The sequence below is a fragment of the Macrobrachium rosenbergii genome, chromosome 42 (assembly GCF_040412425.1).
Source record: "Macrobrachium rosenbergii isolate ZJJX-2024 chromosome 42, ASM4041242v1, whole genome shotgun sequence".
NCBI lineage: Eukaryota > Metazoa > Arthropoda > Malacostraca > Decapoda > Palaemonidae > Macrobrachium > Macrobrachium rosenbergii.
This window is the reverse complement of record NC_089782.1, coordinates 47,380,802-47,408,676: the sequence shown is the minus strand read 5'-3', so window position 1 is coordinate 47,408,676 and position 27,875 is coordinate 47,380,802. Positions and strand designations below refer to the sequence as shown.

At 36.1% G+C, this 27,875-nt stretch overlaps 1 protein-coding gene across 5 annotated transcripts in view; it reads right to left on the bottom strand.

Moving 5' to 3' along the window:
* The window catches only part of fusl (fuseless), a 263,551-nt gene that overhangs the window by 230,154 nt on the left and 5,522 nt on the right, over nucleotides 1–27,875 (bottom strand). For 2 of the 5 annotated variants that reach the window (XM_067086451.1, XM_067086452.1), the window contains exon 1: nucleotides 18,557–20,488. In XM_067086451.1, the coding sequence (XP_066942552.1) occupies nucleotides 18,557–19,081 (525 nt within the window). In that variant the 5' untranslated portion in view covers nucleotides 19,082–20,488. Of the gene's footprint in view, nucleotides 1–18,556; nucleotides 20,489–27,875 lie in introns of those variants that run through there. The other 3 variants (XM_067086449.1, XM_067086448.1, XM_067086450.1) reach the window with 3 other exon arrangements.

Sequence of the window (27,875 nt, the reverse complement as noted above, 5' to 3'; positions counted from 1 at the left end):
TAAATTCTACCCCATTCTCAGTCTCACCAAACATTACCCCATCCCCAAGTCTCCCTGAATCCTCCCATCCCTAGTGTCCCTAAGTCCTGAACCCCATTCCAAGTCTTCCCAAGTCCTAGCACACCCCCAGTCTCCCTAAATCCTACCCCGCGCTCAATCTCCCTAAATCCCAACCCATCCTCAGTCTCCCCAAATACTCACCCCATCCTTAGTCTCCCTAAATCCTATCCTCGTCAGGGATCCCAATCCCCAGACTTGCTTTGACTTGTTATGTTCCCTCTGATATCAAAACAGATTTGTTTGCGGGGCGAGCGTCAAGCTGATAAATCAATGAATATATTAAGCCTAAGCCAAAAGAAGCCATGTGCTCTCAGGTCACATGGAAAAAAATATAAGAAAAAAAACTATTTTCTTTATTTTCACCTTTTGAGGCAATATCGCGCTACGAAGCTGTCACCTCCCCTCGCACCCAGTAACCTCCTCCTCCTCCTCCTCCTCCTCCTCCTCCTCCTCCTCCTCCTCCTCCTCCTCCTCCTCCTCCTCCTCCTGCAATATATGCAATCCCTGCAATATGGTTTTGCACTTTTAGATCGGTCGGGTGTTAACATGCAATAGATGGTGATTTTATTTCCCCTCCTTATTTTCTGTCCACGGCTTTTTTCTGGGCGGAGTTAGATGCTTTTTTTTCCTATTGTGAAATTGGCAGGCTGCAATTCTCCTCGATGATTACAAAGCATATATATATATATATATATATATATATATATATATATATATATATATATATATATATATATATATATATATATATATATATATATATATATATATATATATATATATATATATATATATATATAGATATATATATATATATATATATATATATATATATGTATATATATATATAAAATATATACATATAGCTGTATATATATATATATATATATATATATATATATATATATATATATATATATATATATATATATATATATATATTTATATAATATATATATATATATATATAATATATATATATACATATATTAGCTGAGGCCACTGGGAAAGTTCAAAATGAAACGACAGAGAGCCAAATACTTTCCTGTACTTTTAACAAATCTTCGGGACACAAAGTAGTACAGAGCACAAAACAAGTGAGCAAGAAAGCTCACACAAAATCAAAGTGAAGAAAAAATTATTAAAATATGTATAATTAGGCCATTACAAACAGAAACAATGTCCGTCCAGATCACTTAACTACTAACCACCCAAAACAAGACAAAAGAAGGAAAGGAATTGCCTAATGACCGCATTACATACAGAAATGAATGATAAAAAGCTCTCTGCTTGTCGACCACTTTATAAAACAAGTGAATTCACAATTATGAATAGTAACAATAGTAACGGTAATAACAGTATACATAAAAAGACATCACCAATAAAAGAAACAACTGACAAGTAATGACTGAATGAACAGTAATATCAATAGGAAATACATTAAAAGAAAAATGACAAGTAGTACACAAAATTAAAGGATAATGTCAAAACTCTTCACTATTTTATCTACAATAAGATTGTCTAATTTGTACATGCCAGGGCTCAAATTTAAAAGTTTTCTGGCATACGTCTTTATAAAAGCAGATTCAATTATATTCCTACTAATATAATCGTTACTAAATACAATTTATTTTGCTTCTGTCCAATCAGTAGCATGGTGAAAGTTAGTGAGATGAATGGAAAGGGCACTAGATGTCTGTCCTGTTCTAACAGAATATTTATGTTGGTTTAATCGAGTAGACAATTCGTTTCCAGTTTGGCCGATATATTTCTTGTCACAACTTTTACAAGGAATGGTCCAGAGGCAGCAGGTAGATGAAAATGAGGAGTTCTTTATAAGCAAATTACATACAGTATTTGAGCTTTTAAAAACTAATTTTACATCAAAATATCCAAGTACCTTAGGTAATCCATAAAAATTTCTGTGGTAAGGTAAAACCAGCATATTTTGGCATGAAAAAGTTCTTTAACCCTATTTGAACAAAAAGTACCCTTGGCCATTTTTAATGCCTTGTCCATAAAAATCTCTGGATATTGAAGTTTTACAACAGTGTCACATATTTTGCCTACCTCTTCATCTAAAAACTCATGAAAAACATCGAACAAAAAAAATGAATAATTTTACTCTGGTGCTCTGAGTAATAGTGAACATAGTAGCATATATTTTTAGACTTGCTATACACGTTGAGTTTAAAACTACGGATGTGTCTATAGACTTGTACATCCAAAAACGGTAACAATGACTCTCTTTCCTCTTTAACTCTAAATTTAATTGAGGGAACCAATTCATTCAGTTTGTCTAAAAATTCCCCAATGTTTCCATTTATAGGCCAAACACAAAAATACCATCCACATATCGATGCCGTACAGTACCAATTGGTAAAATACTGGGTAAAATAGTGAAGAGTTTAACATTATCCTTTAATTTTGTGTACTACTTGTCATTTTTCTTTTAATGTATTTCCTATTGATATTACTGTTCATTCAGTTATTACTTGCCGTTGTTTCTTTTATTGGTGATGTCTTTTTATGTATATTGTTATTCCCGTTATTATTGTTACTATTCATAATCGCGATTTCAGTTGTTTAATAAAGTGGTCGACAAGTAGGATGCTTTTTATCATTCATTTCTGTATATAATGCTGTCATTAGGCAATTCCTCTCCTTCTTTTGATTTGTTTGGGTGTTAAGTACCTAAGTGATCTGGACGAACATTCTTTCTGGTTTTAATGGCCTAATTATACACATTTTAATATTTTTATCTTCACTTTGCTTTTGTGAGAGCTTTCTTGCTCACTCGTTTTGTGCTCTGTACTACTTTGTCCCCTGAAGGTGTGTTTAAAATACACGAAAGTATTTGGCTCTCTGCCGTTTCATTTTGGACTTTCCCAGTGGCTTCAGCTATTAAACAAAATCGCGTGCTTACTTTTGTGATTTCTCAGTGCGTGTATATATATATATATATATATATATATATATATATATATATATATATATATATATATATATATATATATATATATATATATATATATATATATATATATATATATATATATATATATATATATATATATATATATATATATATATATATATATATATATATATATATATATATATATATATATATATATATATATATATATATATATATATATATATATATATATATATATATATATATATATATGTTCTTCTTTGTGTGTGTGTCGACTGGCACGCTGTTGGCCCAACGTGACTTACTGCGCCAATCAAGAATTAGAGGAATTTATTTCTGGTGATAGAAATTATTTCTCGTCATAATGTGGTTATTCCACAATATAGGTATGGTAATATATACGTAAAATAAATCTAATATATCAGTGGTCTGGTTAAACTAAGATATATATATATATATATATATATATATATGTTATTAGTTTCATCTCCGATTTGTCACAAAAATAATAAAGCCCGTTCATACGCAGTCAAATAATGTCGATCAGGTCAACATTCATTTTAATTGACTCCCGACGATTCTCCGAACATAAACAGCAAAAAAGGGACTCTATCTATATGAGGGAAGTAATGAATAATTGAGCCTGGGAGACAGATATCAAATAGAATCACAAATTCGAGTTGCCAGATTATGAATAAATATTTGTACTGTTGGTCTGATGGATTACACGTATCTCTATAATTACAGAAAGGTTCAGTATATAGTCTTGAAGGCCTGTTATTCACAGTCATAGGCAATATTAGGATAATTAATTCCCTGTTATTTTTATTTAGTCCCTCGTACTTAGCTTTAAGTTAGGAAAGCAATTAGCTGAGGCAATTTTTGTATTCAATGGTATGAATGATGTGAGTTCCTGCTAGCTTGGCGTATTATCATATGATAATGGGAAAAGGAAACACAATTCAAAGTTAGCTCAAGTAGAGAGAGAGAGAGAGAGAGAGAGAGAGAAAGAGACTGATTAACTGACGTGGACCAAGAAAATATTGCTGAGCAATTAGCAGTATTACGACACGGAAATGACAATTTTCTCATTATTTGATAATCTGTTTTGGACGCCAATAGAAGAACGAAGAAAATAAAGAAAATTAAGAGAAATATTTTTTCCTGTCTATTTTCATGTTTGAAAACGAAAGCAAGGAAAATTTAATGATAAGAGAGGCGTTTAGGAAGCCAAAGAACTGTATTTACACAAGCCCACAAGAATTAATAACCAGAATTTTTAGCTAGCAAGGCTTACGTGGTGCCTTGAGTCCGAATAATTACCGTTATTTAGTATAATTATGTCCGTCCATTACCAGAAGTGTAGGTCACTCTAAACGCTATAAAAGGTTTATAAACGTTTTCAGGTTTCCCTTTAAGCTACTAGCTATCGGGCAAACCTCGAAAATGACGGTGTCATTGACCCCTCCTACCCCCTCTCCAAAACAAAAACAAAAAAAAAAAAAAAAAATGTATATATATATATATATATATATATATATATATATATATATATATATATATATATATATATATATATATATATATATATATATTGAATGTGATTTCAGTGTTCCGAGGAAAGCCTAATCTCGGTATATTTAATCCAGAAAATTAATATCCCACTCATAAATAAAGTGATTATAGATATGGTAAATTACTTGCTATGGAGCTAGCCTAGATGATAAAAAATAATACTGACCGTGGCATGAACAAATTTACATTCCCTGTCTTCCGTGGCATTTTTATGGGCCAGTTGACTGTAAGTGCTTGAAAATATGATTGGTAACTGTAGTTCATTTCTCATTGCAGAAAACAGATAACGAAAGAGGGGGACAAACTGATAACTGATGACTGTGCTTGAGAAGATAACGACTGAGTAGCCGATAACACACTGTATCTAGCGGCCAGCCAAAGAGATGCCGCTGATAAAGTGAGAGATGTTAACTCAACTTGGTGCTGTCTTTTAAAGATTGCGTTAGGCTAGATTGGCACTTTTTTCTTCTGAGTTAATTTTATTTTACACAATGTCGGAGTTGCAACGGTAAACATCATTGATGCCTAATATACTTTATTTATTATTACGTTTGTATAGGTCTGTTTGGATGTGATTGAAGACACTGGTCTTTTAAGAGTTTAAAACAATGGAATATCGACAAAAATAATTTCAAGGTCACCTTCAAGATCGTAAGTATCCTGAAGGTATTTTAAAATCCTGGAAGTTCATTCTTATTGCCAGATGGCATTTCTTAGGGAGTGACATCAGTGACCCTTGTAGTTGTAACGCCAGAAAATTATTCATCAATCGGTCCTGTATGCAGATGATATACTGCTGACTCGTTTGCTCACTCGTATGTAGTGAGGTGAGCGGTGCCCAAACTATTGATTTTATGACTAACAATAGACGTTTATACCAACTAATCTGGGGTTTAAATATTCAATTGTTTTATGACCGGGACTCTGCCATACAAAACAAAGGTGAGATGAAGGGACGCTGAGGTTGAGCATTAGATGAACACACAAATTTTAGGATGAAATGTTCTAGCACGAGAAGTTTGGTGACCTTTAAACATGTAGTCTACTCTAAGGCAAGGCATCATTAACATGCTGGAATAATCTCTCTCTCTCTCTCTCTCTCTCTCTCACACACACATAGACACACACACACACATCATTACAAGACCAAATAACTGTGTGATTCCCGCCTAGACTTTTAGGATTCTAATTACAAGTCCTCGGCTGTTTACTGTAAAATTATACGCCCGTGAGGCTTGTACGTAATGGGTTGGCTTTCGGAAAAAAAAAAAAATAATGGACGTACTGTGTTTGAAAGTCAGATGGAAAGTAAATTGCCTTTCTACTTCTTTTCAACCGGGCCTCTATCTCTGAGGCCTATTTTACATTTTTAAAGACGATCGCTTTGTTAGTTTTGTATTTGATATACGACTCTTGATACGATGGGCAGACGAGGCGTCGGTATCTCCCCTCTCTACATCCCCCTGCCCTCTGCACCTGTCTTCCCCTTCCCCTTCTCCCCATCATGATCCCCCTACACCTCACCTCCCTCCATCACTCCCCACCCCATCCGTGCGGCTGATCCACAGATATCAACTTGGCTGTTAATATAACCCACCCGTGTGAGGGGAAAAATGGGAGCAGGTGGGGTGTTTTCCAAAGGTTAGACGTGTTATTCTAATTATTCCCTTGAAGCAGCGTATTGTGGACTCGAGGAAAGACGGCTTTCTTTCATTCTTTATACCCTTCCTTTCTGGGGATTCCGGATTCCTCCGTGACCGCCTTTGGGAGATCGTATGCGTAATGCGGTTAGTTCGTCTCTTCGTTTTCTGTTTGTAGGCAGATTTATCAAACCGCTGGTTGATGGACTTTTAACTTCCCCTTGAGTCATTTTTGTTCTCAGTTGCACTTGTTTGTCTGTCTGTATGTAGGCTTGTTCTGAAGCTGGCGGATAGTTTACAGATTCTTCATGATGATTCTGTCTCGGTCGTGCTTTGCTTATCTGTCCACCTGTCTGCGTTAGAGAGTTATTTAGAAACTAGCGGGTGGTTTACCAAGTTCCTGTTTAGTAAGGATGGGAAACTATGTGAAAATTCCTTCATAAGATTTTAGGAAAGCCAGAGTATAAAATTATATAGTGAAGGCGCTGACCTACCAACAGTAACCATTGGCCAGTCGGTCTAGACCCTTGCTCTTGGGTAGCGCATAATAACCAAGGGTCAATCACGCTGTTAGATGGATGTACTTACTTTGTCATAAATAATTTTACCGATGCCAACGAGTATTTTTCTAACTGCATTCGGATTGCACTGTCTGTCTAGAGTATAGTTTATGGAAATCCCGAACTTAAGGTCAACCAGTTTGAACAGTCCTTCATTTAGTTTACATCCACAGTGTGGAATGTTATACTTCCTTCTGTATTTCCGGAATCACTCAACCTGACATTTTAAAGGGAGGATCTGGCGTCACTTCAGAGGAGAATTGCAGCAACACTTCTCTTGCGGTTTCAACCTTTAGCAGGTCATATCATAAAAATGCTTTATTATTTTAATCATCAAGCAAAATTACCAGCACTAGTATAGACAGTTATTTGGGGACAAATTTTTCCTCGTGTAAAAGGACATTTGTAATTCAACAATGACTGAAAAAAAGGCCAGTCACCGTGATTTTTCCTCGAAAATTTATAAATTCGATATTTGATTTTTACAATCCCCGTCTTGTTAACTTGAGAGAACGGTTCCTTTATGAATTCCGAGATGGTACTTGAAGAGGATTTTGTACATAAATAAAGTGATATCTTTGCTCTAACCGATAAAAATAACTTTCTTAAAATTATGTACATTTTATCAGTTTTACCAGTTTCATAATTTAATGAACGTGAGGAATCGAAGTGTCCATGAAATATGTATGGACTGAATGCAAGATTTCGTCACATTGTCTAAATCAAGATTTTTTATTCACTCATATATGAAGAAAAATATTTCCACCGTTAACAACTATAGCTGAAGTGACGCCAGTCTACAAAGTCAATTAATCACTGGAATTTGAAAAAACTACCATTTCTTCTGTTGTACTCCTAGTTACAAAAATTTCTGCCATCCATTGTTGACTAAAGTTATTCACCAATCAAAGAATCCTTGTTTTTCAAATATGGGTCACTTTTGACTCTTAAAACATATTTATATCGGGGACGTCTACTGGAACTCATTGTGAGTCGTGATTTTCCTGATGAAATAATGAAAGGCGGCTCAAAAGTTCTGAATTGTTTGGGACTACAGAAAAGCAGCTAACCCAAGAAATCAAAACCTAAGGGCGCCTCCACACTGCTACAAATCATCGCACACACATCACAAACGAGTTGAGTACAAGTCAACGACTTATTGGTAGCTCTAACCTGTGCTTCAGACGATTATCCAGCGTTTGCCAAAGATTCGTTCTCCACTTGCGGTCTTTGGTTTTCAACCTGTTTGTGACAAGTATGCTATACCTTGTCGATGTGCGTTTATGAAATTTTTTCCAGCAGTGTGAACGCACCTCTAAGGTAACTGTTTATATTCAATTTTATCACGTCTGTCATAGTAATTCAGCTAAAATAATGTACCTGTAAACATGTCGGCATTAAGTGCCCATTGTGTTAATATTTTATCCAAATGACATTTTTTCTTTTACCTTCTAAGAATCAGAGGTTCTTTAACGAGCTTGGTTGCAGATATCTTGTGATCCGTTTTCATTTTTTCATTTATTTATTGATTTCAGAATTTTTGTGTGCGTTCCCAAACAGTTCCTCAATATTTCAATGCCCCGCTTCTTGATTTATTCAATTTTTTATTTACATTTCGTATTTTTCTTCTTAATTTTGCATAGTCTGACGATGTCTTCTCATACAAAAATGATGTGTCGTGCTTCAGGTCTTGATTTCTTATATATTTCTTTTTTTCATTTAATGTTGCATTTTCTTACCATCTGACTGTTATCAAGTGTTCAAACATTTCGACTGCTGCAGTTGTTGATTAATTCTCTTTTTAATGATATTTTTTTACATTGTCTTACATAATCAGACGATTTCCTGGAATAATTAGGATATTTCAGTGTAAGGGGATGGCTCACTTTATACGCGATAGAAATTTCATTTACCAACAAAAGGGAACTAAATTAAGGTAACATTTGCCGTAATTACATCTGTGAGTGATATTGTAATTTCATCTGTGAGTGATATTCCACAGAAAAAGAATTTCCACAAAGGGCAACCCTGCCAGGCTTGTAATCTCCAGACCCATAGGAATTAAGATATGGAGAGGAAAATCCCTCCCGTTGTTCTAATTAAAGAGGGAAATCCCTCTCGTTGTTTTAATTGTGATTAATCATAACTGGGGAGACCCGGAAGTGAAATGCAACCTCGATAGAGTGAACCGCGGGAGGATGGGTGCAACAATCGTGAATAGATACAACTTTAGAGTTCAGTTATAGGCTGGTAATGAACTAAATCACCGAATCCCTTAATTCCTGAAATGAGGGGTGACAAATGGAGGAAGGGAAAGTTAAAGTTGGACAGTTAGGTTGGAAGAGACGAAAAGGAACAGTTGAACACTAAAAGGTAGAAAGCAATGCCCCTTGGAGGTAAATCACAGGAAAATGAAGCAAGACAGATATTAGGATCTGTGTGGAAGGTTGTTGAAGAGATGAGGAGTGTTTGTTAAAGCCAAACTTGATATGTAGGACGATGGTGTTGGGCCAACTGCCCTTTGTAACAGTGAAGTGTGAATTGAAGTTGTTGAGATGGTGTGGTCACTTAAAGAGAATACAAGGATATAGCTTTCTAAACAGTTTTGGAAGTAACGAGAAGGAAAATGAGAAAGTGCTGGTTAAATGAACCTAGGAGGGTTGTTGGAATAGAAGGGTCTTAATATCGTGTATATATATATATATATATATATATATATATATATATATATATATATATATATATATATATATATATATATATATATATATATATATATATATATATATATATATATATATATATATTAAACGAAATTTGTAGGTTAATGTTTATGAATATAAAAAAGTGACAGTAATGTGATAAAAATTCATAAATAGCTACGTTTCAAAACGTACTAATCGGCTGTCAAAGTTCAGGGTGGGTTGATGTCGACACTAAGTACAAATATGTGCATTGGACGGGCATATGTACAGCAGAGAGAGCTGAATGGTAGAATACTTGTCGCCGAAGTCGGAGGTTGTCCTTGTCGGGGGATCGAATCTCCCAGGTGACGAACCACTCATTAGTTATAATTCCCCTTCGATGTTATCTCCGAGGTAGAGCGAATTGGATGTTCAACGAGATTCGTAGTTTAATGTTTGTGAATATGAAAAATGGTATGGTGACGTGATAAATATATGTATGTATGTATGTATGTATGTATGTATATATATATATATATATATATATATATATATATATATATATATATATATATATATATATATATATATATATATATATATATATATATATTTTTTTTTTTTTTTATAAATATTTACGCTGTTCGCCCTCGAACATTTAGGGATAGTAGTATCAGCCTGATCAAGACAGGGAAATTGCTTTGTCCCACACTATAGCGTCTTCAGTTCAAACCTTAACGTCCGTTGGAGAACGGGATAGGTGAGTTAGGCCTTCCACCCTATAGGAAAATTTCCCATATCAGCCTTAAAAATAGGTGGTCCTAAGGTCCTGTTTTTATTTACCTGTCTCTCGTGGCGAATGTTTTTAACAGAGCGTAGACGCCTAAGGCATGACTGTAGGCCTGTTTTGACCCAGGCCGGTCAGGGAACGGCAGAGAGACTGGAGCATTCGGAGAGACCACATGTCCGACGGGCCTCTTCTCCCTTTCTTTGTCTATTATCCTATTAGTGAAGTGAAGAAGCATGGCGGTGTTGGTGCGCATAACGTTGAGGTCCCTAAGGTAAAGTCGCTTTTTGTTCAAAACTTCGCCCATTCTTTTATCTTTTTCTGTATTTCGCATTTCTTTGTTTCCTCCTTCATCCCCACTTACTGTATATGTGTTTACGAAGTCTAGATTAAGCCTCATTATTATATTGTTAGCTTCAAACCCGTTATTCCAGTAAAATACCTAGGATTTAGGGTAAGCAAAATCAGGTTAAATCTCGATGCTTTGTATGCCTCGCTTCCGAATGTTTGGAAGAACCGTTGCGTTTAAAATCAAATTCATCTCAAATATTCTTTGTTAAGGTTAATAACCCTTAACTGGCGACCTTTGGCTAATTAACGTCTGTCTTTGAGGTTAACTTTTGGCTTCAAGTGGCAGGTTACGTGTAATCTTGGTTTGCAGGGCCGTAAAAATTACGTAAATTGAATAATACATGATCAACCAAGACCTCACACGTAACAATATAATATATATATATATATATATATATATATATATATATATATATATATATATATATATATATATATATATATATATATATATAACCCATCATAATCTTTCACTAGCCAGTCCTAGTTCGTTTTTCCCCGGCCGGGCGATGAAAGAATGGTACTAATTCTTGAGGTCCCAGTGTACCTAGCTGTTAGTTAGAAGCTGTGAGTTGCAGCTAGGGTGTGGACAGGCAGACAGACAGAGACGTGAACGCTCAAAAACAAAACGGCATCGGCAGGGTAATCCTCACTGCACCGACGTGAAGGCATTCATAAGATTCTCTCTCTCTCTCTCTCTCTCTCTCTCTCTCTCTCTCCTAAATGAAGGGATGAGAATCTCGAGAGAGAGAGAGAGATTGAGAGAGAGAGAGAGAGAGATTTAAGTACGGATAAAGAGAATACAAGATGTGGATAGAACAAGTATCCCAGTGGAGGTGGGTGTCCTAGAAAGGTTCCGGGGAGAGAGAGAGAGAGAGAGAGAGAGAGAGAGAGAGAGAGAGAATGGGGGCGGGGTTATTTAATCGCACGCAAAGAAGAATCACTTGAATAAGGCAAATAACCAACTTGACTTGTTGACACTCATTATTCTCTGTGCGAAAAAGAAAAAAAAAAAAAGCAGATTCCCTTTCAAAACGAATCGGGAATCAGACCCTGCCAGATTATGTTTCCTAACCACGGAGGAAAGTTACGCGTCCGTCTTAGCGGGGTTCCTTCGCGTCTGCCTGCGCCGAAAACTGGTTCTTTCGGGGAAAATAACACCATCTCGCTATCGTGAAAAAGAGAAGTGAAAATGGTTTATTCCTTTTTAATACCCTTCTTGCCGGTTTAATCTCTGACGGATTTTTTGGGTAAGTTTAATTTCATTTCATCTCGCACTGCTTGGTAGAATGCTCCCGATTCTTACTTGTAATTTTATAGTTTCGTTTCTTTTTGTTCACTCCACTTTGGTGCTGTTTTCCACATTGTCTGATCGTGCTATTGCGCAGATTTTTTTTGTTGGTGTTTTGTGAAATGCGTTGGATTATTGAATACTGAGATTACTCTAATATAACTGCAACAATATTACTTCGTTGCTGTACCTTCTTGAAACTAAATTAAACGCTGTGAAACATAACATTAATTGCTGTTTAGCAATACCACAGTTTTTCATCTCCGAACGCCCGAAATTACGCAGGAAAAATATAACATGACCCTATTTTTATATTTTACCAAGATTAAAAAAATTTTCTTCAAAATTCTTTGAATGATCAAAATTAACCTACTGTTTTGTTAGCGTCATTACTATTGCGCTGGCATTAATGTTATTTCTGTTGTCCCAGTGTACAATCGTCTCCCTTATCATGCTTACTATTTATTACCTTTGGATAATTCCATTATTATCATAGATTCTGTGCAGGTGATTATTATTATTATTATTATTATTATTATTATTATTATTATTATTATTATTATTATTATTATTATTATTGCTAATAGATTCACAATTTCGTGAAAAACAATGTGTAATAAAAATCCACAATTATATAGTAAATATATTACTATATAAAATATGTAAAATAAACCAAAGACTTTCGAACACTTGAACGGTGTTCCTCATCAGTGCTAACGTTAAAAGTATTCGAAAGTCTTTGGTTTATTTTACATATTTTGAATAGTAACATATTTACTATATAATTGTGGATTATTATTATTATTATTATTATTATTATTATTATTATTATTATTATTATTATTGTTGTTGTTGCAACTATTATTATTATTGTTATTACACGAAATGTTCAAAAATTACCCAGGAGCCAAACTTACTAACCACTCCATCTCCATCAACTTTCCGTAGAATAAAATATCTCTTGTGAAAGCAGAGAGAAGACAATAACAAGCAGATAACAAACCAGTCGAGATAGATTTTAAAAGGTGGATACACGTGTACTTCGTCATCAACAGGGTCTTCCAAGCAAAGGCAATGACGTACGGCGCTTGAAAGCAGTACGACAACCCCACTCCTAAACTTACGGCATCAGCATCAGTTACACTGCCAGGCAGACCTTCCCAGGGTAACATCGTAGCAGCTAACAAGAGTAACTCGTTGATGCTGACGTTCCTCGAGGCTTGTATTGCTTCTCTAGGAATTCTGTATTTTAAGATTTAGTTTATGGAATGTAGTTTAGGAATTCTGTATTTTAAGATTTAGTTTATGGGATGTGGCCGAAGTTGGACATCCTGGGAATGTGACCAAAACCATAACTGCTGGAAAGTTAACGACCCGGGTACGTTCAGAAACACTAACGAAAGATTAGAAAACGATCCTGTAGGGCGTAGACAACTTAGGTCCAGAGAATCCCTGAATGAATGAATGAATGATTGATCTTGAGTTATCTAACATCGTGACAGCTGGGTCATTGACGTCGATAGCATTTAAATGAACAACATAGCGGCTATAAAAACATTAAAAACATAAAAGAAAATTAATGAAATGTTACAGTATACTTTTTGGCATCGTATACCACATTCTCTCCAAGGATCTTGGCAAGGACGAACCTGCCATCCCGACCAAGAGCCTCAGAGAGGTAACGGCTTCCAATATCCCCAAGAATGGGGCACTCAGCCAGCAAGTGCCTCACAGTCAAGGGGACCAAACAATCCTCACAAAAAAGTTTTGATACTCCCCGGCCATCAAAAAGCTGTGTGTTAGGCGAGTATGCCCAATCCTTAAGCGGCAAAGAGCCGTCTCCCATCTTCTAGGCATACTGCCATACTTCCAAGGAAATATAACATCCGTAATTTCTTTTTATTTTCTCCTATACTGCTCCAATGCTCTTGACACAAATTGATTATACATTTTCTAACGCTTGGGAAGAAATCTTAATATAAAAGAGGACACCTCCTTGGAAGTAAATCTAGAGCTGCTGCTTTGGCCAATCTGTCGGCTTCATTTCCATACACCAGCATGTGCTGGAACCCGACAAAAACTAATTTGTGTTAGAGAATCCCTGGACCTTGTAGACAACGGTCCGGAATAATTTAGACAACGATCCGTCAAGGTTTAAACAATGCTCCTCTAAGGCAGTGGTTCCCAAAGTGGGCAGTACCGGCCCCCTGGGGGCGGTGGATTGATATCGGGGGGGCGGTGAGGCAAAAGGGGGTGGTTGGGGGGCGACAGGGTGGCATTAAGAGCATTTAATTTTAAGCAATTAAAAGCAAAAAAAAAAAAAAAAAACACAGACTTAAAATTACCGAACGTGGGGATCTACGACTTCTTAGTGAGTTCCAGCCTGATGTGGAGAAACCGATATCCCTGCGCCAAGCACACCCATCCCATTAACAGTAATTGTGAAGACCAAGTTTACTAAATTAAGTATTGTTTGTGAAATACATCTTCGAGTTTAATATTGTTGTTTTCAATTTGAAGCAAACCGTCCCCCCCCCAAAAAAATAATAATACTCGCGTGTGTGTATCGGCGGGAGGGGGTTGCTAGGAATCCATCTGGAAGCCAAGGGGGCGCCAGCCTGAAAAAGTTTGGGAAACTCTGCTCTAAGGCTTAGATAACGATCTCGAAAGGCTGCTGACCCCCAGAAAGATGTAAGTCAAATTAGACTAGAATTTGAAGCATGGGACATACCATCACCTCTGAAGGCTAAGAAAACCTTACGAAAAATACTTGTAACTAATTATCACATTATTAGATGACGTTCTTTAGTAGTTATGAAAAAGAAAGTTGGAAACCGAGGATAACTGTTACATCGGATATTGTCAAGTATTCAGAATCATTAAATGCACAGTAACCTAAACACACCGAGTCATCGAGAGAAAGGACAGTACGAAATCGACAGAGACCTAAACCACTGCCTTGTGGAACACCAGGGAGAAAGATGAGGCTCACGAAAGATACCATGAACAAGAAATTTTACTGCAGACTGCTTAAAATCCTGTGAGTGAGATGAAGTAGCTGGTTTCCAGAGCTTAATTTGCGAAATAAGATTTAGTTAGCTGGATCGAATGTAGTGCTAGAATCAATTTAAATTAAACAGACTTTAATCCGTTGTCACAGTTGTCTTAGAGGTGAGTAAATGAGCCTTTTTAGGTTCATTGGTTCATGTATTCACGATAAACCTATTTCCAGTAAACTTATTGGCTGTCAGAGAACAAGTTCCTAAACTCTTGGGACGTACGCAGGAGCTTTTATACTCCTCAGAAACAGATCAGCACCTGTCCTATGAGCCTACAGAGACCCAGGACGACTTTAACTTTAACGTAACTGTATTTATACTTATAATTCAATTACTTTTTTCGATGTCGTCAATAACAAGAAACTCTAAACTTTTAGCACGTTGTAATTGCTTAATGAAGCACAAGATCACTTACAAAGTCATTAGAGCAACTAACCCGTAGGGGCAGCGCCTCCAGTGCACTTCGCGTGGTGCACTGTAGGCATTACTAAAAGGTATTTGCAGCGTCCCACTTCTTAGCCTTTTACTTTACCTCCTTTCTGGTTTCCCTTCCCCAATTTTGATGTTCAACTTCGCTAACTATTACTTCTTAGTGCACCTTTAGATCCTTTGTTTTTTGACTCTCTTTACCTTGCTGTCCACCCGCTCCAACTCCCTCTTTTCACTGAATGGCCGGAAGTGCCGCAGTGACTGTGTTGACGCCTAAATTTCATAATTTCATAAATCAAAGCAAGAAAGTGAGTTGGACTTCTCAGATGCGTTCATTTCATGAGTTGAAAACTGAGCTCATTTTTCGATTGATGCCTCGATATTTATTTTTTTCCATGACGCTGGACGATTCTTTCAGTGAAACCCGTTCATGACTCTCCGAGGAATAATTTCTTTTCATTCTCAGCTTTCGACTTTTTATTATTATTATTATTATTATTATTATTATTATTATTATTATTATTATTATTATTATTATTATTAGTGTGGACTTTAATGAGAATACTAAATCACATCTTTAGAATTCTTTGGATGTCCCAAAGAGTTTGTCAAGAGACGAAGATTGAACATTAAGAGGAAATAAAGCCCAAGAAGCTGGACAGCTAAGCTGGAAGAGAGTAGAGCTATGAACGAAAAGTGACAGAACCACTGAACCAGGGCGAAACTCCGAGAAAAAAAAACAATTGCTTATTACATACGGTGCGCCTCATAGGGAATACTTTATGCTGCGTCCCTATCCCACCCTTGCCTCCAAATGGTCTCCCCTCCGCCTGCCGTCCCCCTTTACGGATATTCACGAAATTCCAGAATTTCGTATTCACGAAATTCTGGAACGAATTTTGAAAACCTGCATCTCTTCCTTCCTGAAAGTTGCTAAGTAAAGAACAAGTTTTTATAGACGATAAACTTGGTGGTGGGAACGCCTCAAATGCTGTCTTGACTTTAGTAATGGAAATAAATCTCTTGCAATATACCTCGGGCTATTTCCAGGCTTTTTTCTTTTTGACCGGTCAGTTAAGTGAGATAGAGGCAGTCTCACTTAATCAGGAAATGATAAGTCAGTTTGACTTTGAGTTTAGCTAAATGATTTAGAGCCCAAAGGATGTCAGAATTCATAAATCTTAAATGTTATTGTAACTGGTGTATAAACAATCTTACGGGACGAAAGCAAAAGTCAGTTTTCTGCAGAATAAGAATCCCATTCAAAGAAGACAGTAAACAATGATAACGTCTTTTTTTGTTTGCGCAGGGTCCAGAGGTCTACATCAGGCTTCTTATCCCCTTTGAATACCTTAACTCCCTTGTCACAGAAACCGGAAATCTTAAATTGACAGGAACCAAAATATCAAGACGAAAACAAATAATGGTTTTTGTTGCAATAAAATAGTATTTCGATTACAGATATCTTTTGAATACTAAGGTTAACTATAGAGTGTAATTTTTTCACATAAAAAGCTTTATATTTTTACAGACATCTTTGAATATTCTTGGCATACTTCTTTATAAGCTCGTAATTCCAGTTGATCAATGGAAATGAATCTTCTTTAGTTGTGTGAATTCCGTCTATTTTTCAGAAATTACAAAAATTCTTCGATCATTTATTAATTTGCCTCTCTTTTTAATGACATGTTTTTCTTGTGTATTTAATGACGCATTTTGTTTGTTTCGTCAGACAGGAAGCAGTTTCCTCGTACTTTTAATGAGGGAAAAATTTGTTTAGTACTTTTAATGAGGAAAACTTTTCCGCTGCCCTTTTATTGACACAAATTTTTCCACGTCTCTTAATGATGTCATTTATTTCGAGAGTTTTTTTTTTTCCAAATGACGCTTTTTCGTGGATTTTTTAAATGCTTGAAGACTGCATTTTTTTAAAGTGTCTCTTGTCAGTCAGGGTTTTTTTTTTAGATGCTTATGAATGATGATTACTTCCAATGCCTTGACGCGACGATTTTTCCATTATTTCTTCTTACTGTCGAAATTTTACCAGTTCCTTTTAAATGACGCAATATTTTTTTTTATTACTTCTTCGTAACCCGCATTCTCACAGCGCATTGTTAATGACGCAAGTTTGACCTTATTCATTCTTAATGAGGCAATAATGTTTTTAACTCTTTAATTACTTATTTTTCCTCAGTGCTCCTTACTGTCTCGTTTTTTTCATAGTTTCTTGATAAAGAAATTTTTAAGAGCTCTTTAGTGACGTCATTTTTCCACACATTTTTGCGTCTCGTCCTAATGACACACTTTTTCCTTAACCCTTAATGGCCCCATTTCTTCATTTAGATCTTTTGCTTCAAGTCTTGTCAGTGACATTGTTTTTCCTGACTTAGGAGTCCTGTGGGAGTGGCAACGGCTCTCATCAGGACCCGAGAAACGGACAGAGTTGAAGAGTGGATGAACGAGTTGCTTGCTTGACAATTTGCGGAAATTTTCATTAAACATTTAGCGAGGACACTCTCCAGCGGTATCTCCGGAGAAACTTGTCTTTCAGAATATATATATATATATATATATATATATATATATATATATATATATATATATATATATATATATATATATATATATATATATATATATGTATGTATATATATATAATATATATATACACTATATATAATGCCGTTTAAAATTTACGTTTTTAGTGGATGTGTTAATATTCTCAAAAATATCTTTATCTATCTGTTTATTTATCTATCATGCAACTCCCAAATTGTCAGTAAGAAATCTCTTGGAAATTGTTAAAAAAAATAGATTTTCCAAAAGTCACAAACCAATAAAGCCCGTATGTTTATTTTATTGTCATATCACCTAGATGAGTGAGTAGTTTTGCGACAGTTCTCAATAGGGGCTGCTGCACAGGTACTAATATTATGTGTACAAACACAAGAACAGTTTTTAAAGATATTGAATGATGTATTATCTGCTAATTTACGGACTGCTGCTGCTGTTGCTTTCAGCAGGAGAAAACGCGTCTTTGAAAGCCTTTCTTAGTATGTTATCTGAATTTCTTTTATTTTCGTTTTTGAATTTTTTCTCAGAGAGGAAAAAGGGGAAAATACCAAGCATGTCATTGTTTCCCTTTTCACTGTCTCCACCAACCAATTCATGTCACTTACCTTGGCATTGAACAGCGTGGGCACCTTGAAGTACTCCTCAGGGTGATCTGTTACGACGAGGAAAGGCGGGGCAAGGATATTCTTGAGCCCCCTCGTGATGGCCAGCGTCAGGAGGCCGATGCCCACGGAGGTCGCCCCCGACTGCCACGAAGTGCCCGTGTAGAAGTCCCACGTGGCCCAGACACCGCGCCAGTGGTTGACGCAACACACGCAGTAGATCATCGTGTACAGCCTCGAGACGAGCAAATGGAGCCTCGGCCGTTTGTCGTTGTCACACAGGGTGCCCAGGGGCCCTTGCAAGAGGCAGAAGAAGAGCCCCGAGAAGAGCCCTATGGCGAGGGACGTCATGATGGAGATGAGTTTGTTGTTGGGCAGGAGGTAGTGATCCATCAGCTGCCAGCACCCACGCCAGTACCCAACGACGAGGGGGGCGAAGATGAAAATCGAGAGCAAGGAGTCCATGAAGCCCAGTATGCCCATGCATACCCTCTTCCCTCTCCCGGAGGAATCTCTCGATAGACACATTTTGATCAAGCTGAGTCGTTTATAGTTTTCTCTATTTTATAATCTAAAGGCGAAGAGGAATTGAGACTAATCGTTTTTCACTCGCTCACTCAGGAACCTCTGCTTTCTTTGCACCCTCTTGCGATTTCGAAGTCGCTTCTCCTTTAAGCAGGAAGAGGATTTCAGCTGTTCCTTTTATTCCTTGACCCGACGACGCATCGACACATCAGAAGAGTCATCGAAGGATTCCGCCTCGCTCTGCGATTTGGGTTTAGCGGATCTGCCCTGATTTCCAGAAAGGGTCGTTCACACTGTCGGGGCTTCAGAGGGAAAGGATATGCTGATGTGGGAGAAGAAAAAGAACGGAGAGAAGGAGGAGGAGCAGGAGGAGGAGGAGGAGGAGGAGGAGACAGAAGAGGAGGAGGAGGAGGAGGAGGAGGAGACAGAGGAGGAGGAGGAGGAGGAGGCTTGGGTGAGGAGGTGAGGATGGTTGGGCTTAGTGGCAGCAGTAGAGACAGGCGGCACACTCCCGCTATAGGATGTCCTCATTCCAGTGGTGGGAACCGATGACCACTCAGGACATCTACCTCCTCCTGGCACTGCAAACCGAATATTCTCTCTCTCTCTCTCTCTCTCTCTCTCTCTCTCTCTCTCTCTCTCTCTCTCTAACACTTTTCAAAAAAGCAATAAAACTTTCACGTTATTGTCACCTGCGACTTCAACTTGAATCCTTTGCGTTGAAAACTTTTACGTAAAACTACACGTAAAATCACTCGTCGCAAAAAAAATTAGGCGAATGAGAAAAGAGAAATCTGTGTCGAAAGAACGAACCAAAAAAATATAAAAAAATATTTGAGGAAGAAAAAAAACAGTTATCACGAATTCAAAAATTTCCAATTCAGATCACGAGTGTTGTTCATCAATTCTTTATTTTCTTTGGAATTTTTCCTCGTATATATTTTTTTCTTCTTTTGTTTTGCCAACTGCGTAATCGTCCCGTTTCTCGTTCGCGAATGTCGCTATTGTTTTTTCGATTCCCAACTTCCTCACTGAAGCTTATTTACTGCCAGAGTATTTATCCTTTATGGCCCTCCTCTAACTCAACCAATTCGACAAAATCACTGTTACTTTCCTGTCTTGATTTCCTCTCTCTTTATCTCTCTCTCTCTCTCTCCTTCTCTATCTCTCAATCACTGAACGCCGAACTAGACAAGAGAACGAGACGCAGAGCGCAGACGCGAGGAGCGTTTTTATCCTGTGGGGTTACATCTGATACTGAACCGAGTTTTGTCACCAAGAAAAACCTGTCCTGGCTCGGGTCTTCTTCTTCTTCTTCTTCACGGGTGGACGAGAGAGCGAGAAAAGGAATATGGTTTAGAGGCGTTGTGATGGGTGGAAGTGAGTCGGTTGGATGCGGGTTGCTTACTGCTGCCCCGTGACGATCGGGACCCCCTCCTCTGCCGGGCATCACCACCGAGTGCTGGGCTGGACCCCACCGGTGGGGCGGATGGGTAGTTGAAATACTAAGAGAGAGAGAGAGAGAGAGAGAGAGAGAGAGAGAGAACAAAGCTTCCAGAGAAAAAGAAAGAGTGAAGTTTTCAGAGGGTTAGGGGCTTTTAAAAGCTTTGAGTAAGCGTATCAGTGCTTTCAGAGTAAGACAGACAGACAGAAAGGGGTAAAGCTTTCAGAAAGAGAGAGAGAGAAAGGGGTAAAGCTATCAGAAAGAGAGAGACAGAAAGGGGTAAAACCTTCAGAAAGAGAGAGAGAAAAGGATAAAGCTTTCAGAAAGAGAGAGACAGAAAGAGGTAAAGCTTTCAGAAAGAGAGAGAGAGAAAGAAGTAAAGCTTTCAGAAAGAGAGACACAGAAGGGGGTAAAGCTTTCAGAAAGAGAGCAACAGAAAGGGGTAAAGCTTTCAGAAAGAGAGAGAGAGGGGGGGAACGGGGTAAAGCTTTTAGTGAAAGAGAAGTGGTGAAGTTATGAGAGAGAGTTAGAGAGAAAAAGAGGGATGAAGTTCCTAAAGACAAAGAGAGAGAAGATTTAAGCTTTCAGAGAGAGAGAGAGAGAGAGAGAGAGAGAGAGAGAGAGAGAGAGAGAGAGAGAGATAAAAAGAAAGAGGGAAAGGAAAGCTGTAAGAAACAAACTTGATAAATCGCTCTGGAAAAGGCTGATATTTGACAGCAAGAAAACATTTCAGAAAAAAAAGTAAAAAATTCGCCTAATTCTTCGGTGCACTCGAGTTTTCTGTACATGGCATAATCAAGGCCACCGATAATAGATCTGTCTTTCGGTGGTCTCGGTATAATGCTCTATGAGCCGCGGCCCATGAAACTTTAACCACGGGCTGGTGGTGGCCTGTCCCATATCGTTGCCAGATGCACGATTATGGCTAACTTCAACCTCAAATAAAATAAAAACTACTGAGGTTAGAGGGCTGCAATTTGGTATGTTTGATGATTGGAGGGTGGATGATCAACATATCAATTTGCAGCCCTCTAGCCTCAGTAGTTTTTAAGATCTGAGGGCGGACGGGCAGACAAAGCGGGCAAAATAGTTTTCTTTTACAGAAAACTAAAAATGGATAAAGAAAACAAAGAAAAGGTACTAAATAATTTAATGGTTTCTATGCAACGTCACAAAGGAATAAATTGGACGAATCTCATGATGGTTTAAAAGTACTGAGGGAACAAGATCAGAGAAAAGAGTTGATGGAATTCGTCCTACGTGTGAATTTAATATACCCGATTATATACATATATATGTGTATATATAATATATTTATATTAAAAAAGGAAGAGAAGGAAAAGAGGAGGATGAGAAGGAAGAGCAGTAGAGGCTTAAGGACGGGAGGAGGAGGAGGAGGAGGAGGAGGGAGGAGGTGGTGCCAGTGGGAAGGGGATTCAGAATTGTGCCTCCCCAGGCGGCACTCTGATGTGGCCCCTCCCCACTCCCCTCCATTCCCCCATCAGCTCCTATACCCCTTGCCCGTTGATTAGATAATAAGCTTCAACCGGGCACTGATTCCCACTTCCTCCTATATAAACACCCCCCTCCCGCTCCCCCCTCCCCCTCCTTTTCCTCCATTCCCAAACCTGGAAAAACTTTTTGTATAAAATATTCTACTAAGTAAGAAGAATCTCTCCTAAACTCTTCGCCCACCCCACCCCCGCCCGCAAGCTCCTCCTTCCCTGTAGCCCTCCTCCCCGCCCCGTAACATTACTGCTACTGGTTTTTCTTCTTCCTTTTGGCGCGAGAATGTCTCTTTATTTTCCCGCCAAAACGAAGTTCGGACGCAATGGCCACTCTCTGGGGCGTCCATGGCAGAAGTTTCGTCCGGGAACTTGGCTGGCGTTGTCCTCGGGACGGTGATAAACTCAAAGAAATCTTAGAGAGCTGCTTCTCTCACAAAACGCGAGGGTTGATTTTTGTATTTTGGGTTGATTTAGAAAAATGAAATTAGGGGGGAAATTTTGGATTTGTTCTGTTTTTTTTTTTAAGAAAATTTAAACCCAAAAACAATGTTTAGATTTTTTTTCAGATTTGCAGAAAATGCAATGGGAAATGTTTACCTTTTCACATTTGCAGAAAATGCAGAGGGGAATGTTTCATTTTTTCAGATTTGCAGAAAATGCAAAGAGGAATGTTTACTTTTTTTCACATTTGCAGAAAATGCAAAGGGGAAACAATTATTTGATTTTCTTTGCTTTTCAGAAAAAAAATCTAAAGAGAGTTTTTCCTCTCTGTTATACAACACTGAGAAAATTTCTTTTTCGTGTTGTATTTCATAAAATTTAATAGTTAGGAAAGAGAAGCCAATGAATTTTCATTTTTTTTTCCGCAAAAAAGAGCAAAATGAAAAGGAATCGCTTACCCTTTCACTCAAGAAATTGAGATCGAGGACCAGAGTAACTTAGTAAGTAAAAGCTAAACATCCCATGTGTTTCGGAGAGAATGCGATTCTTAAGACTAGGAAATTATTATTATTATTATTATTATTATTATTATTATTATTATTATTATTATTATTATTTATTAGTGCATATGACCCTTCGGAAATAAAAGCAATAGCTTAGTTATTTTGCACTTACATCTCCTTATAATACATTAAATACAGTATATTCCTTTGCATTCATCTGCTTAACATTTTTTGAGTTAAGCTCGATTCCATTACACTAAGACAACTGGAAAAATAAATATCTTAATCCGACGTTCTTTTTTTATGCAATATTACATGATATACTATTAATATTGCAGTATTGATATACGAAATATTTTTATTATTATAAGCATGCATAGATAATGAACAGGATGCAGGAAGTATTTTAAACGAAATTCAGAAGAATAGGAAAAAGAGTAATATGATAAAGGGAACTAGAATAGTGACACAGCTCTAACAAAATAATGAAATATTAGCTACTGATTGAACTGCGTTCCTAGACGTAAAAGTAAGGTTTTTTCTTCAAACTGTGTAAATTGGGATTTTTTTTGTAACTGGAAAACTGTAGTATTTTGCATTCATGGTTATCATTGTTTTTCTCTTTTTTAGATAATTCTGTCATTAGTTAAAAAAAATATGTGTTATTGCTTACACAGTATATTTCCACGTTCTTTCTTATTTATTTCTGCGTATTTCGTTAGTCTCGTTTCAAACCAGCTCTCCCTTATTTATTTCTACGTGTTTCGTGAGTCTCGTTTCTCACCAGTTCTTTCTCATTTATCCTACGTATTTCGTTAGCCTCGTTTCTTACCAGTTCTCTTTTTCTTTCTACGTATTTTGTTAGTCTCGTTTCTCACCAATTCTCTCTATTTATTTTTCTGTATCGCGTTATTCTCGTTTCTCACAATTCTCTCTTATCTATTAATGCTTATTTCGTTAGTCTCGTTTCTCACCCATTGTCTCTTATTTATTTCAACGTATTTCGGTAGTCTCGTTTCTCACCAGTTCTCTTTTTATTTCCACGTATTTCGTAGGTCTCGTTTCTCATCAATTCTCTCTACTTATTTCTACGTATTTCTAGGTATTTCGTAGGTCTCGTTTCTCACCAGTTCTCTCTTTATTTCCACGTATTTCGTAAGTCTCGTTTCTCACCAATTCTCTCTATTTATTTCCACGTATTTCGTAAGTCTCGTTTCTCACCAGTTCTCTCTTTATTTCCACGTATTTCGTAAGTCTCGTTTCTCACCAATTCTCTCTATTTATTTCTACGTATTTCTAGGTATTTCGTAAGTCTCGTTTCTCACCAATTCTCTCTATTTATTTCTATGTATTTCTAGGTATTTAGTAAGTCTCGTTTCTCACCAATTCTCTCTATTTATTTCTACGTATTTCTAGGTATTTAGTAAGTCTCGTTTCTCACCAGTTCTCTTTTGATTTCCACGTATTTCGTAAGTCTCGTTTTCACAATTTCTAGGTATTTCGTAAGTCTCGTTTCTCTCTCTATTTATTTCTCTATTTATTTCGTATTTCTAGGTATTTCTGTAAGTCTCGTTTCTCACAAATTCTCTCTATTTATTTCTACGTATTTCTAGGTATTTTCGTAAGTCGTTTCTCACAAATTTCTCTATTTATTTTTATTTTAGGTATTTCACAAATTCTCTCGTATTTATTTATTTCTACGTATTTCTAGGTATTTCGTAAGTCTCGTTTCTCACAAATTCTCTCTATTTATTTCTACGTATTTCTAGGTATTTCGTAAGTCTATTTATTTCTACGTATTTCTAGGTATTTCGTAAGTCTCGTTTCTCACCAATTCTCTCTATTTATTTCACAAATTCTCTCTATTTATTTCTACGTATTTCTAGGTATTTCGTAAGTCTCTGTGTTTTTCTCACAAATTTTCTCTCTATTTATTTCTACGTATTTCTAGGTATTTCGTAAGTCTCCGTTTCTCACCAGTTCTCTCTTGTCTGTTTCTTTCTCCCTCAGGAAAAAGAACAATTTCCAGAAAATAATCACCACGTGTTTCCTCTATTTAGAAGCGACTTTCTCACCAATTCTCTCTATTTACAGCTTTCTCAAAAAAAAAAAGACCAACATAACGTTTTCTTATTTAGCAAACGTCTTTTCGCAGCTCTATTTATTTGATCGGCCTTTCTCACCAATTCTCTCTATTTATTTCTACGTATTTCTTAAGTCGAGAATTTCTCTCACCAATTCTCTCTATTTATTTTGTATTTCTAGGTATTTTAAGTCTCCTTTCTCACCAATTCTCTCTATTTATTTCTACGTATTTCTAGGTATTTCGTAAGTCTCGTATTTCTCATTTCCAATTCTCTCTATTTCTACGTATTTCTAGGTATTTCGTAAGTCTCCTTTCTCACCAATTCTCTCTATTTATTTCTACGTATTTCTAGGTATTTCTTGGTCTCTCCAATTCTCTCTATTTATTTTTACGTATTTTAGGTGATTCGTAAGTAATTTATAATTCTCTCATTTATTTCTACGTATTTCTAGGTATTTTAGTCTCGTTTCGGGACTCTGAATTTCTCGTATTTAGGTACAGCAATTCTTCTATTTATTTCTACGTATTTCTTTTAAGTCTCGTTTCTCACCAATTCTCTCTATTTATTTCTACGTATTTTAGGTATCGTAAGTCTCGTTTCTCACCAATTCTCTCTATTTATTTCTACGTATTTCTAGGTATTTCGTAAGTCTCGTTTCTCACCAATTCTCTCTATTTATTTCTACGTATTTCTAGGTATTTCGTAAGTCTCGTTTCTCACCAATTCTCTCTATTTATTTCTACGTATTTCTAGGTATTTCGTAAGTCTCCTTTCTCACCAATTCTCTCTATTTATTTCTACGTATTTCTAGGTATTTCGTAAGTCTCCTTTCTCACCAATTCTCTCTATTTATTTCTACGTATTTCTAGGTATAAGTCTCGTTTCTCACCAATATATTTATTTCTATATATTTATAATATATTTATTTCTCACCAATTCTCTCTATTTATATATATTTCGTAAAGTCTCGTTTCTCAAAAAAAAGTCTCGTTTCTCTCTATTTATTTCTATATATATATATCGTTTCTACCAATATATATTTATTTCTATAGGTATTTCGTAAGTCTCGTTTCTATATTTATATATATATATTCTCTCTATTTATTTCTACGTATATATATATTTCTCATAATTCTCTCTATTTATTTCACGTATTTCTACATTTCGTAAGTCTCCTTTCTATATTCTCTCTATTTATTTCTATATATATATATCTCCTTTATATACCAATTCTCTCTATTTATTTCTAGATTTCTAGGAGTTTCTCACCAAGAGAGAGAGATTCTCTCTATTTAGAGAGAGAGAGAGATTTCACAGAGAGAGAGAGAGAGAGAGAGAGAGAGAGAGAGAGATTCTCTCGTATTTTTGAAAAAGAACAAATGGCTGTATTTCTGAGATCCGTTAATGCCCTGACAACTTATTTATAAATTAAATTCTCTCTATTTATATATATATATATATATATATATATATATATATTTATATATATATATATATATATATATATATATATTTATATATATGTGTGTGTGTTGTGTGTGTGAGAGAGACTTATTTATATATATAATTATATAAATTATATAGATAGATAGATAGATAGATGACAGGCAGATAGATAGATAGATATATTAATTCATTTTGCAAGTATTATAGCGTGTCATTAAAATTACATTGGCGTGTAATGTAATGCCACGTCCTCAAAGATATGTCCTCCGTAGTCTGTGGATTCAGCATTACACCGTATGAAAAAAAAAAAAAGTTTCGCGAGCAAATACGTTTTTTGCATTGCCTCCAAAAATCTGAATCTTTGTAAATCATTCATCGCATATTGATGAGAGGTCAGTTCATGTTACTGTTCTGTGTAGGTGTTTTAATTTCTGGGATGGATATGTTTTTGTTCAATTTGTTAGCGTACATGTTTACATTTTGTATGAGCATGTCCGAAGTGATATAATGGAGTTGCACTGAAGTATCACATGTCTGACTGTGTTATTTATTATCCCATTAACCATATCGCTTGAATAAGATTTCTAATCCGTATTAGGCAAAAGTTCATATATAAATCATTTAAATTGACATCCAGTACATATTGGAAGCAGGACGATTACTGTAACGCAATTGGCTACGATAAACATCATAATGGTTTCATGAAAAGTAGTTTTTCTAAAATAAAATCATTGCTGCTACGCGGTCAGAAATAAATGGAAATCAGAATCGGCAATTTCCTCAACAATACCGGTGTCAATTGTATATTGAAGTACATCTGAGATTGTCTCGACAAAGGCAGATGAATTTATGCTAAACGCATCTAAACGCTGGTGTGAGTCCATTTTATAATAATAATAATAATAATATATAATAATAATAATAATAATATATACGATAATAATAATAATAATAATTATATTATATTATTATTATTATTATTATTATTATTATTATTATTATTATTATTATTATTCATAACATAAACCCCCATTCATGTGGGACAAGTGTACAGGGACCATTGACTTGAAATTCAAGCTTCCAAAGAATATGGTTTTCATTTGTCAGAAGTTACAGATGATAAGAGGAAACACGGAAAGAGGAGATCAAGTACTAGAGAAGAAGAAAATAAGATAAATTGATAAATTAATAAATATATAGATAGAAATATCAATAAATAATTAAAATGCAAGGTGAATTGTTTTAGGGTAGCACTGCACTGCATACTTGAAACACACGGTCATTCATTGAACTGGCAGCCGGATTGAATACGTAATTCTGGGTTTGCTCTTAAGCTGAAAGATAAAGATTATTTCCCGCGTAGAGTCA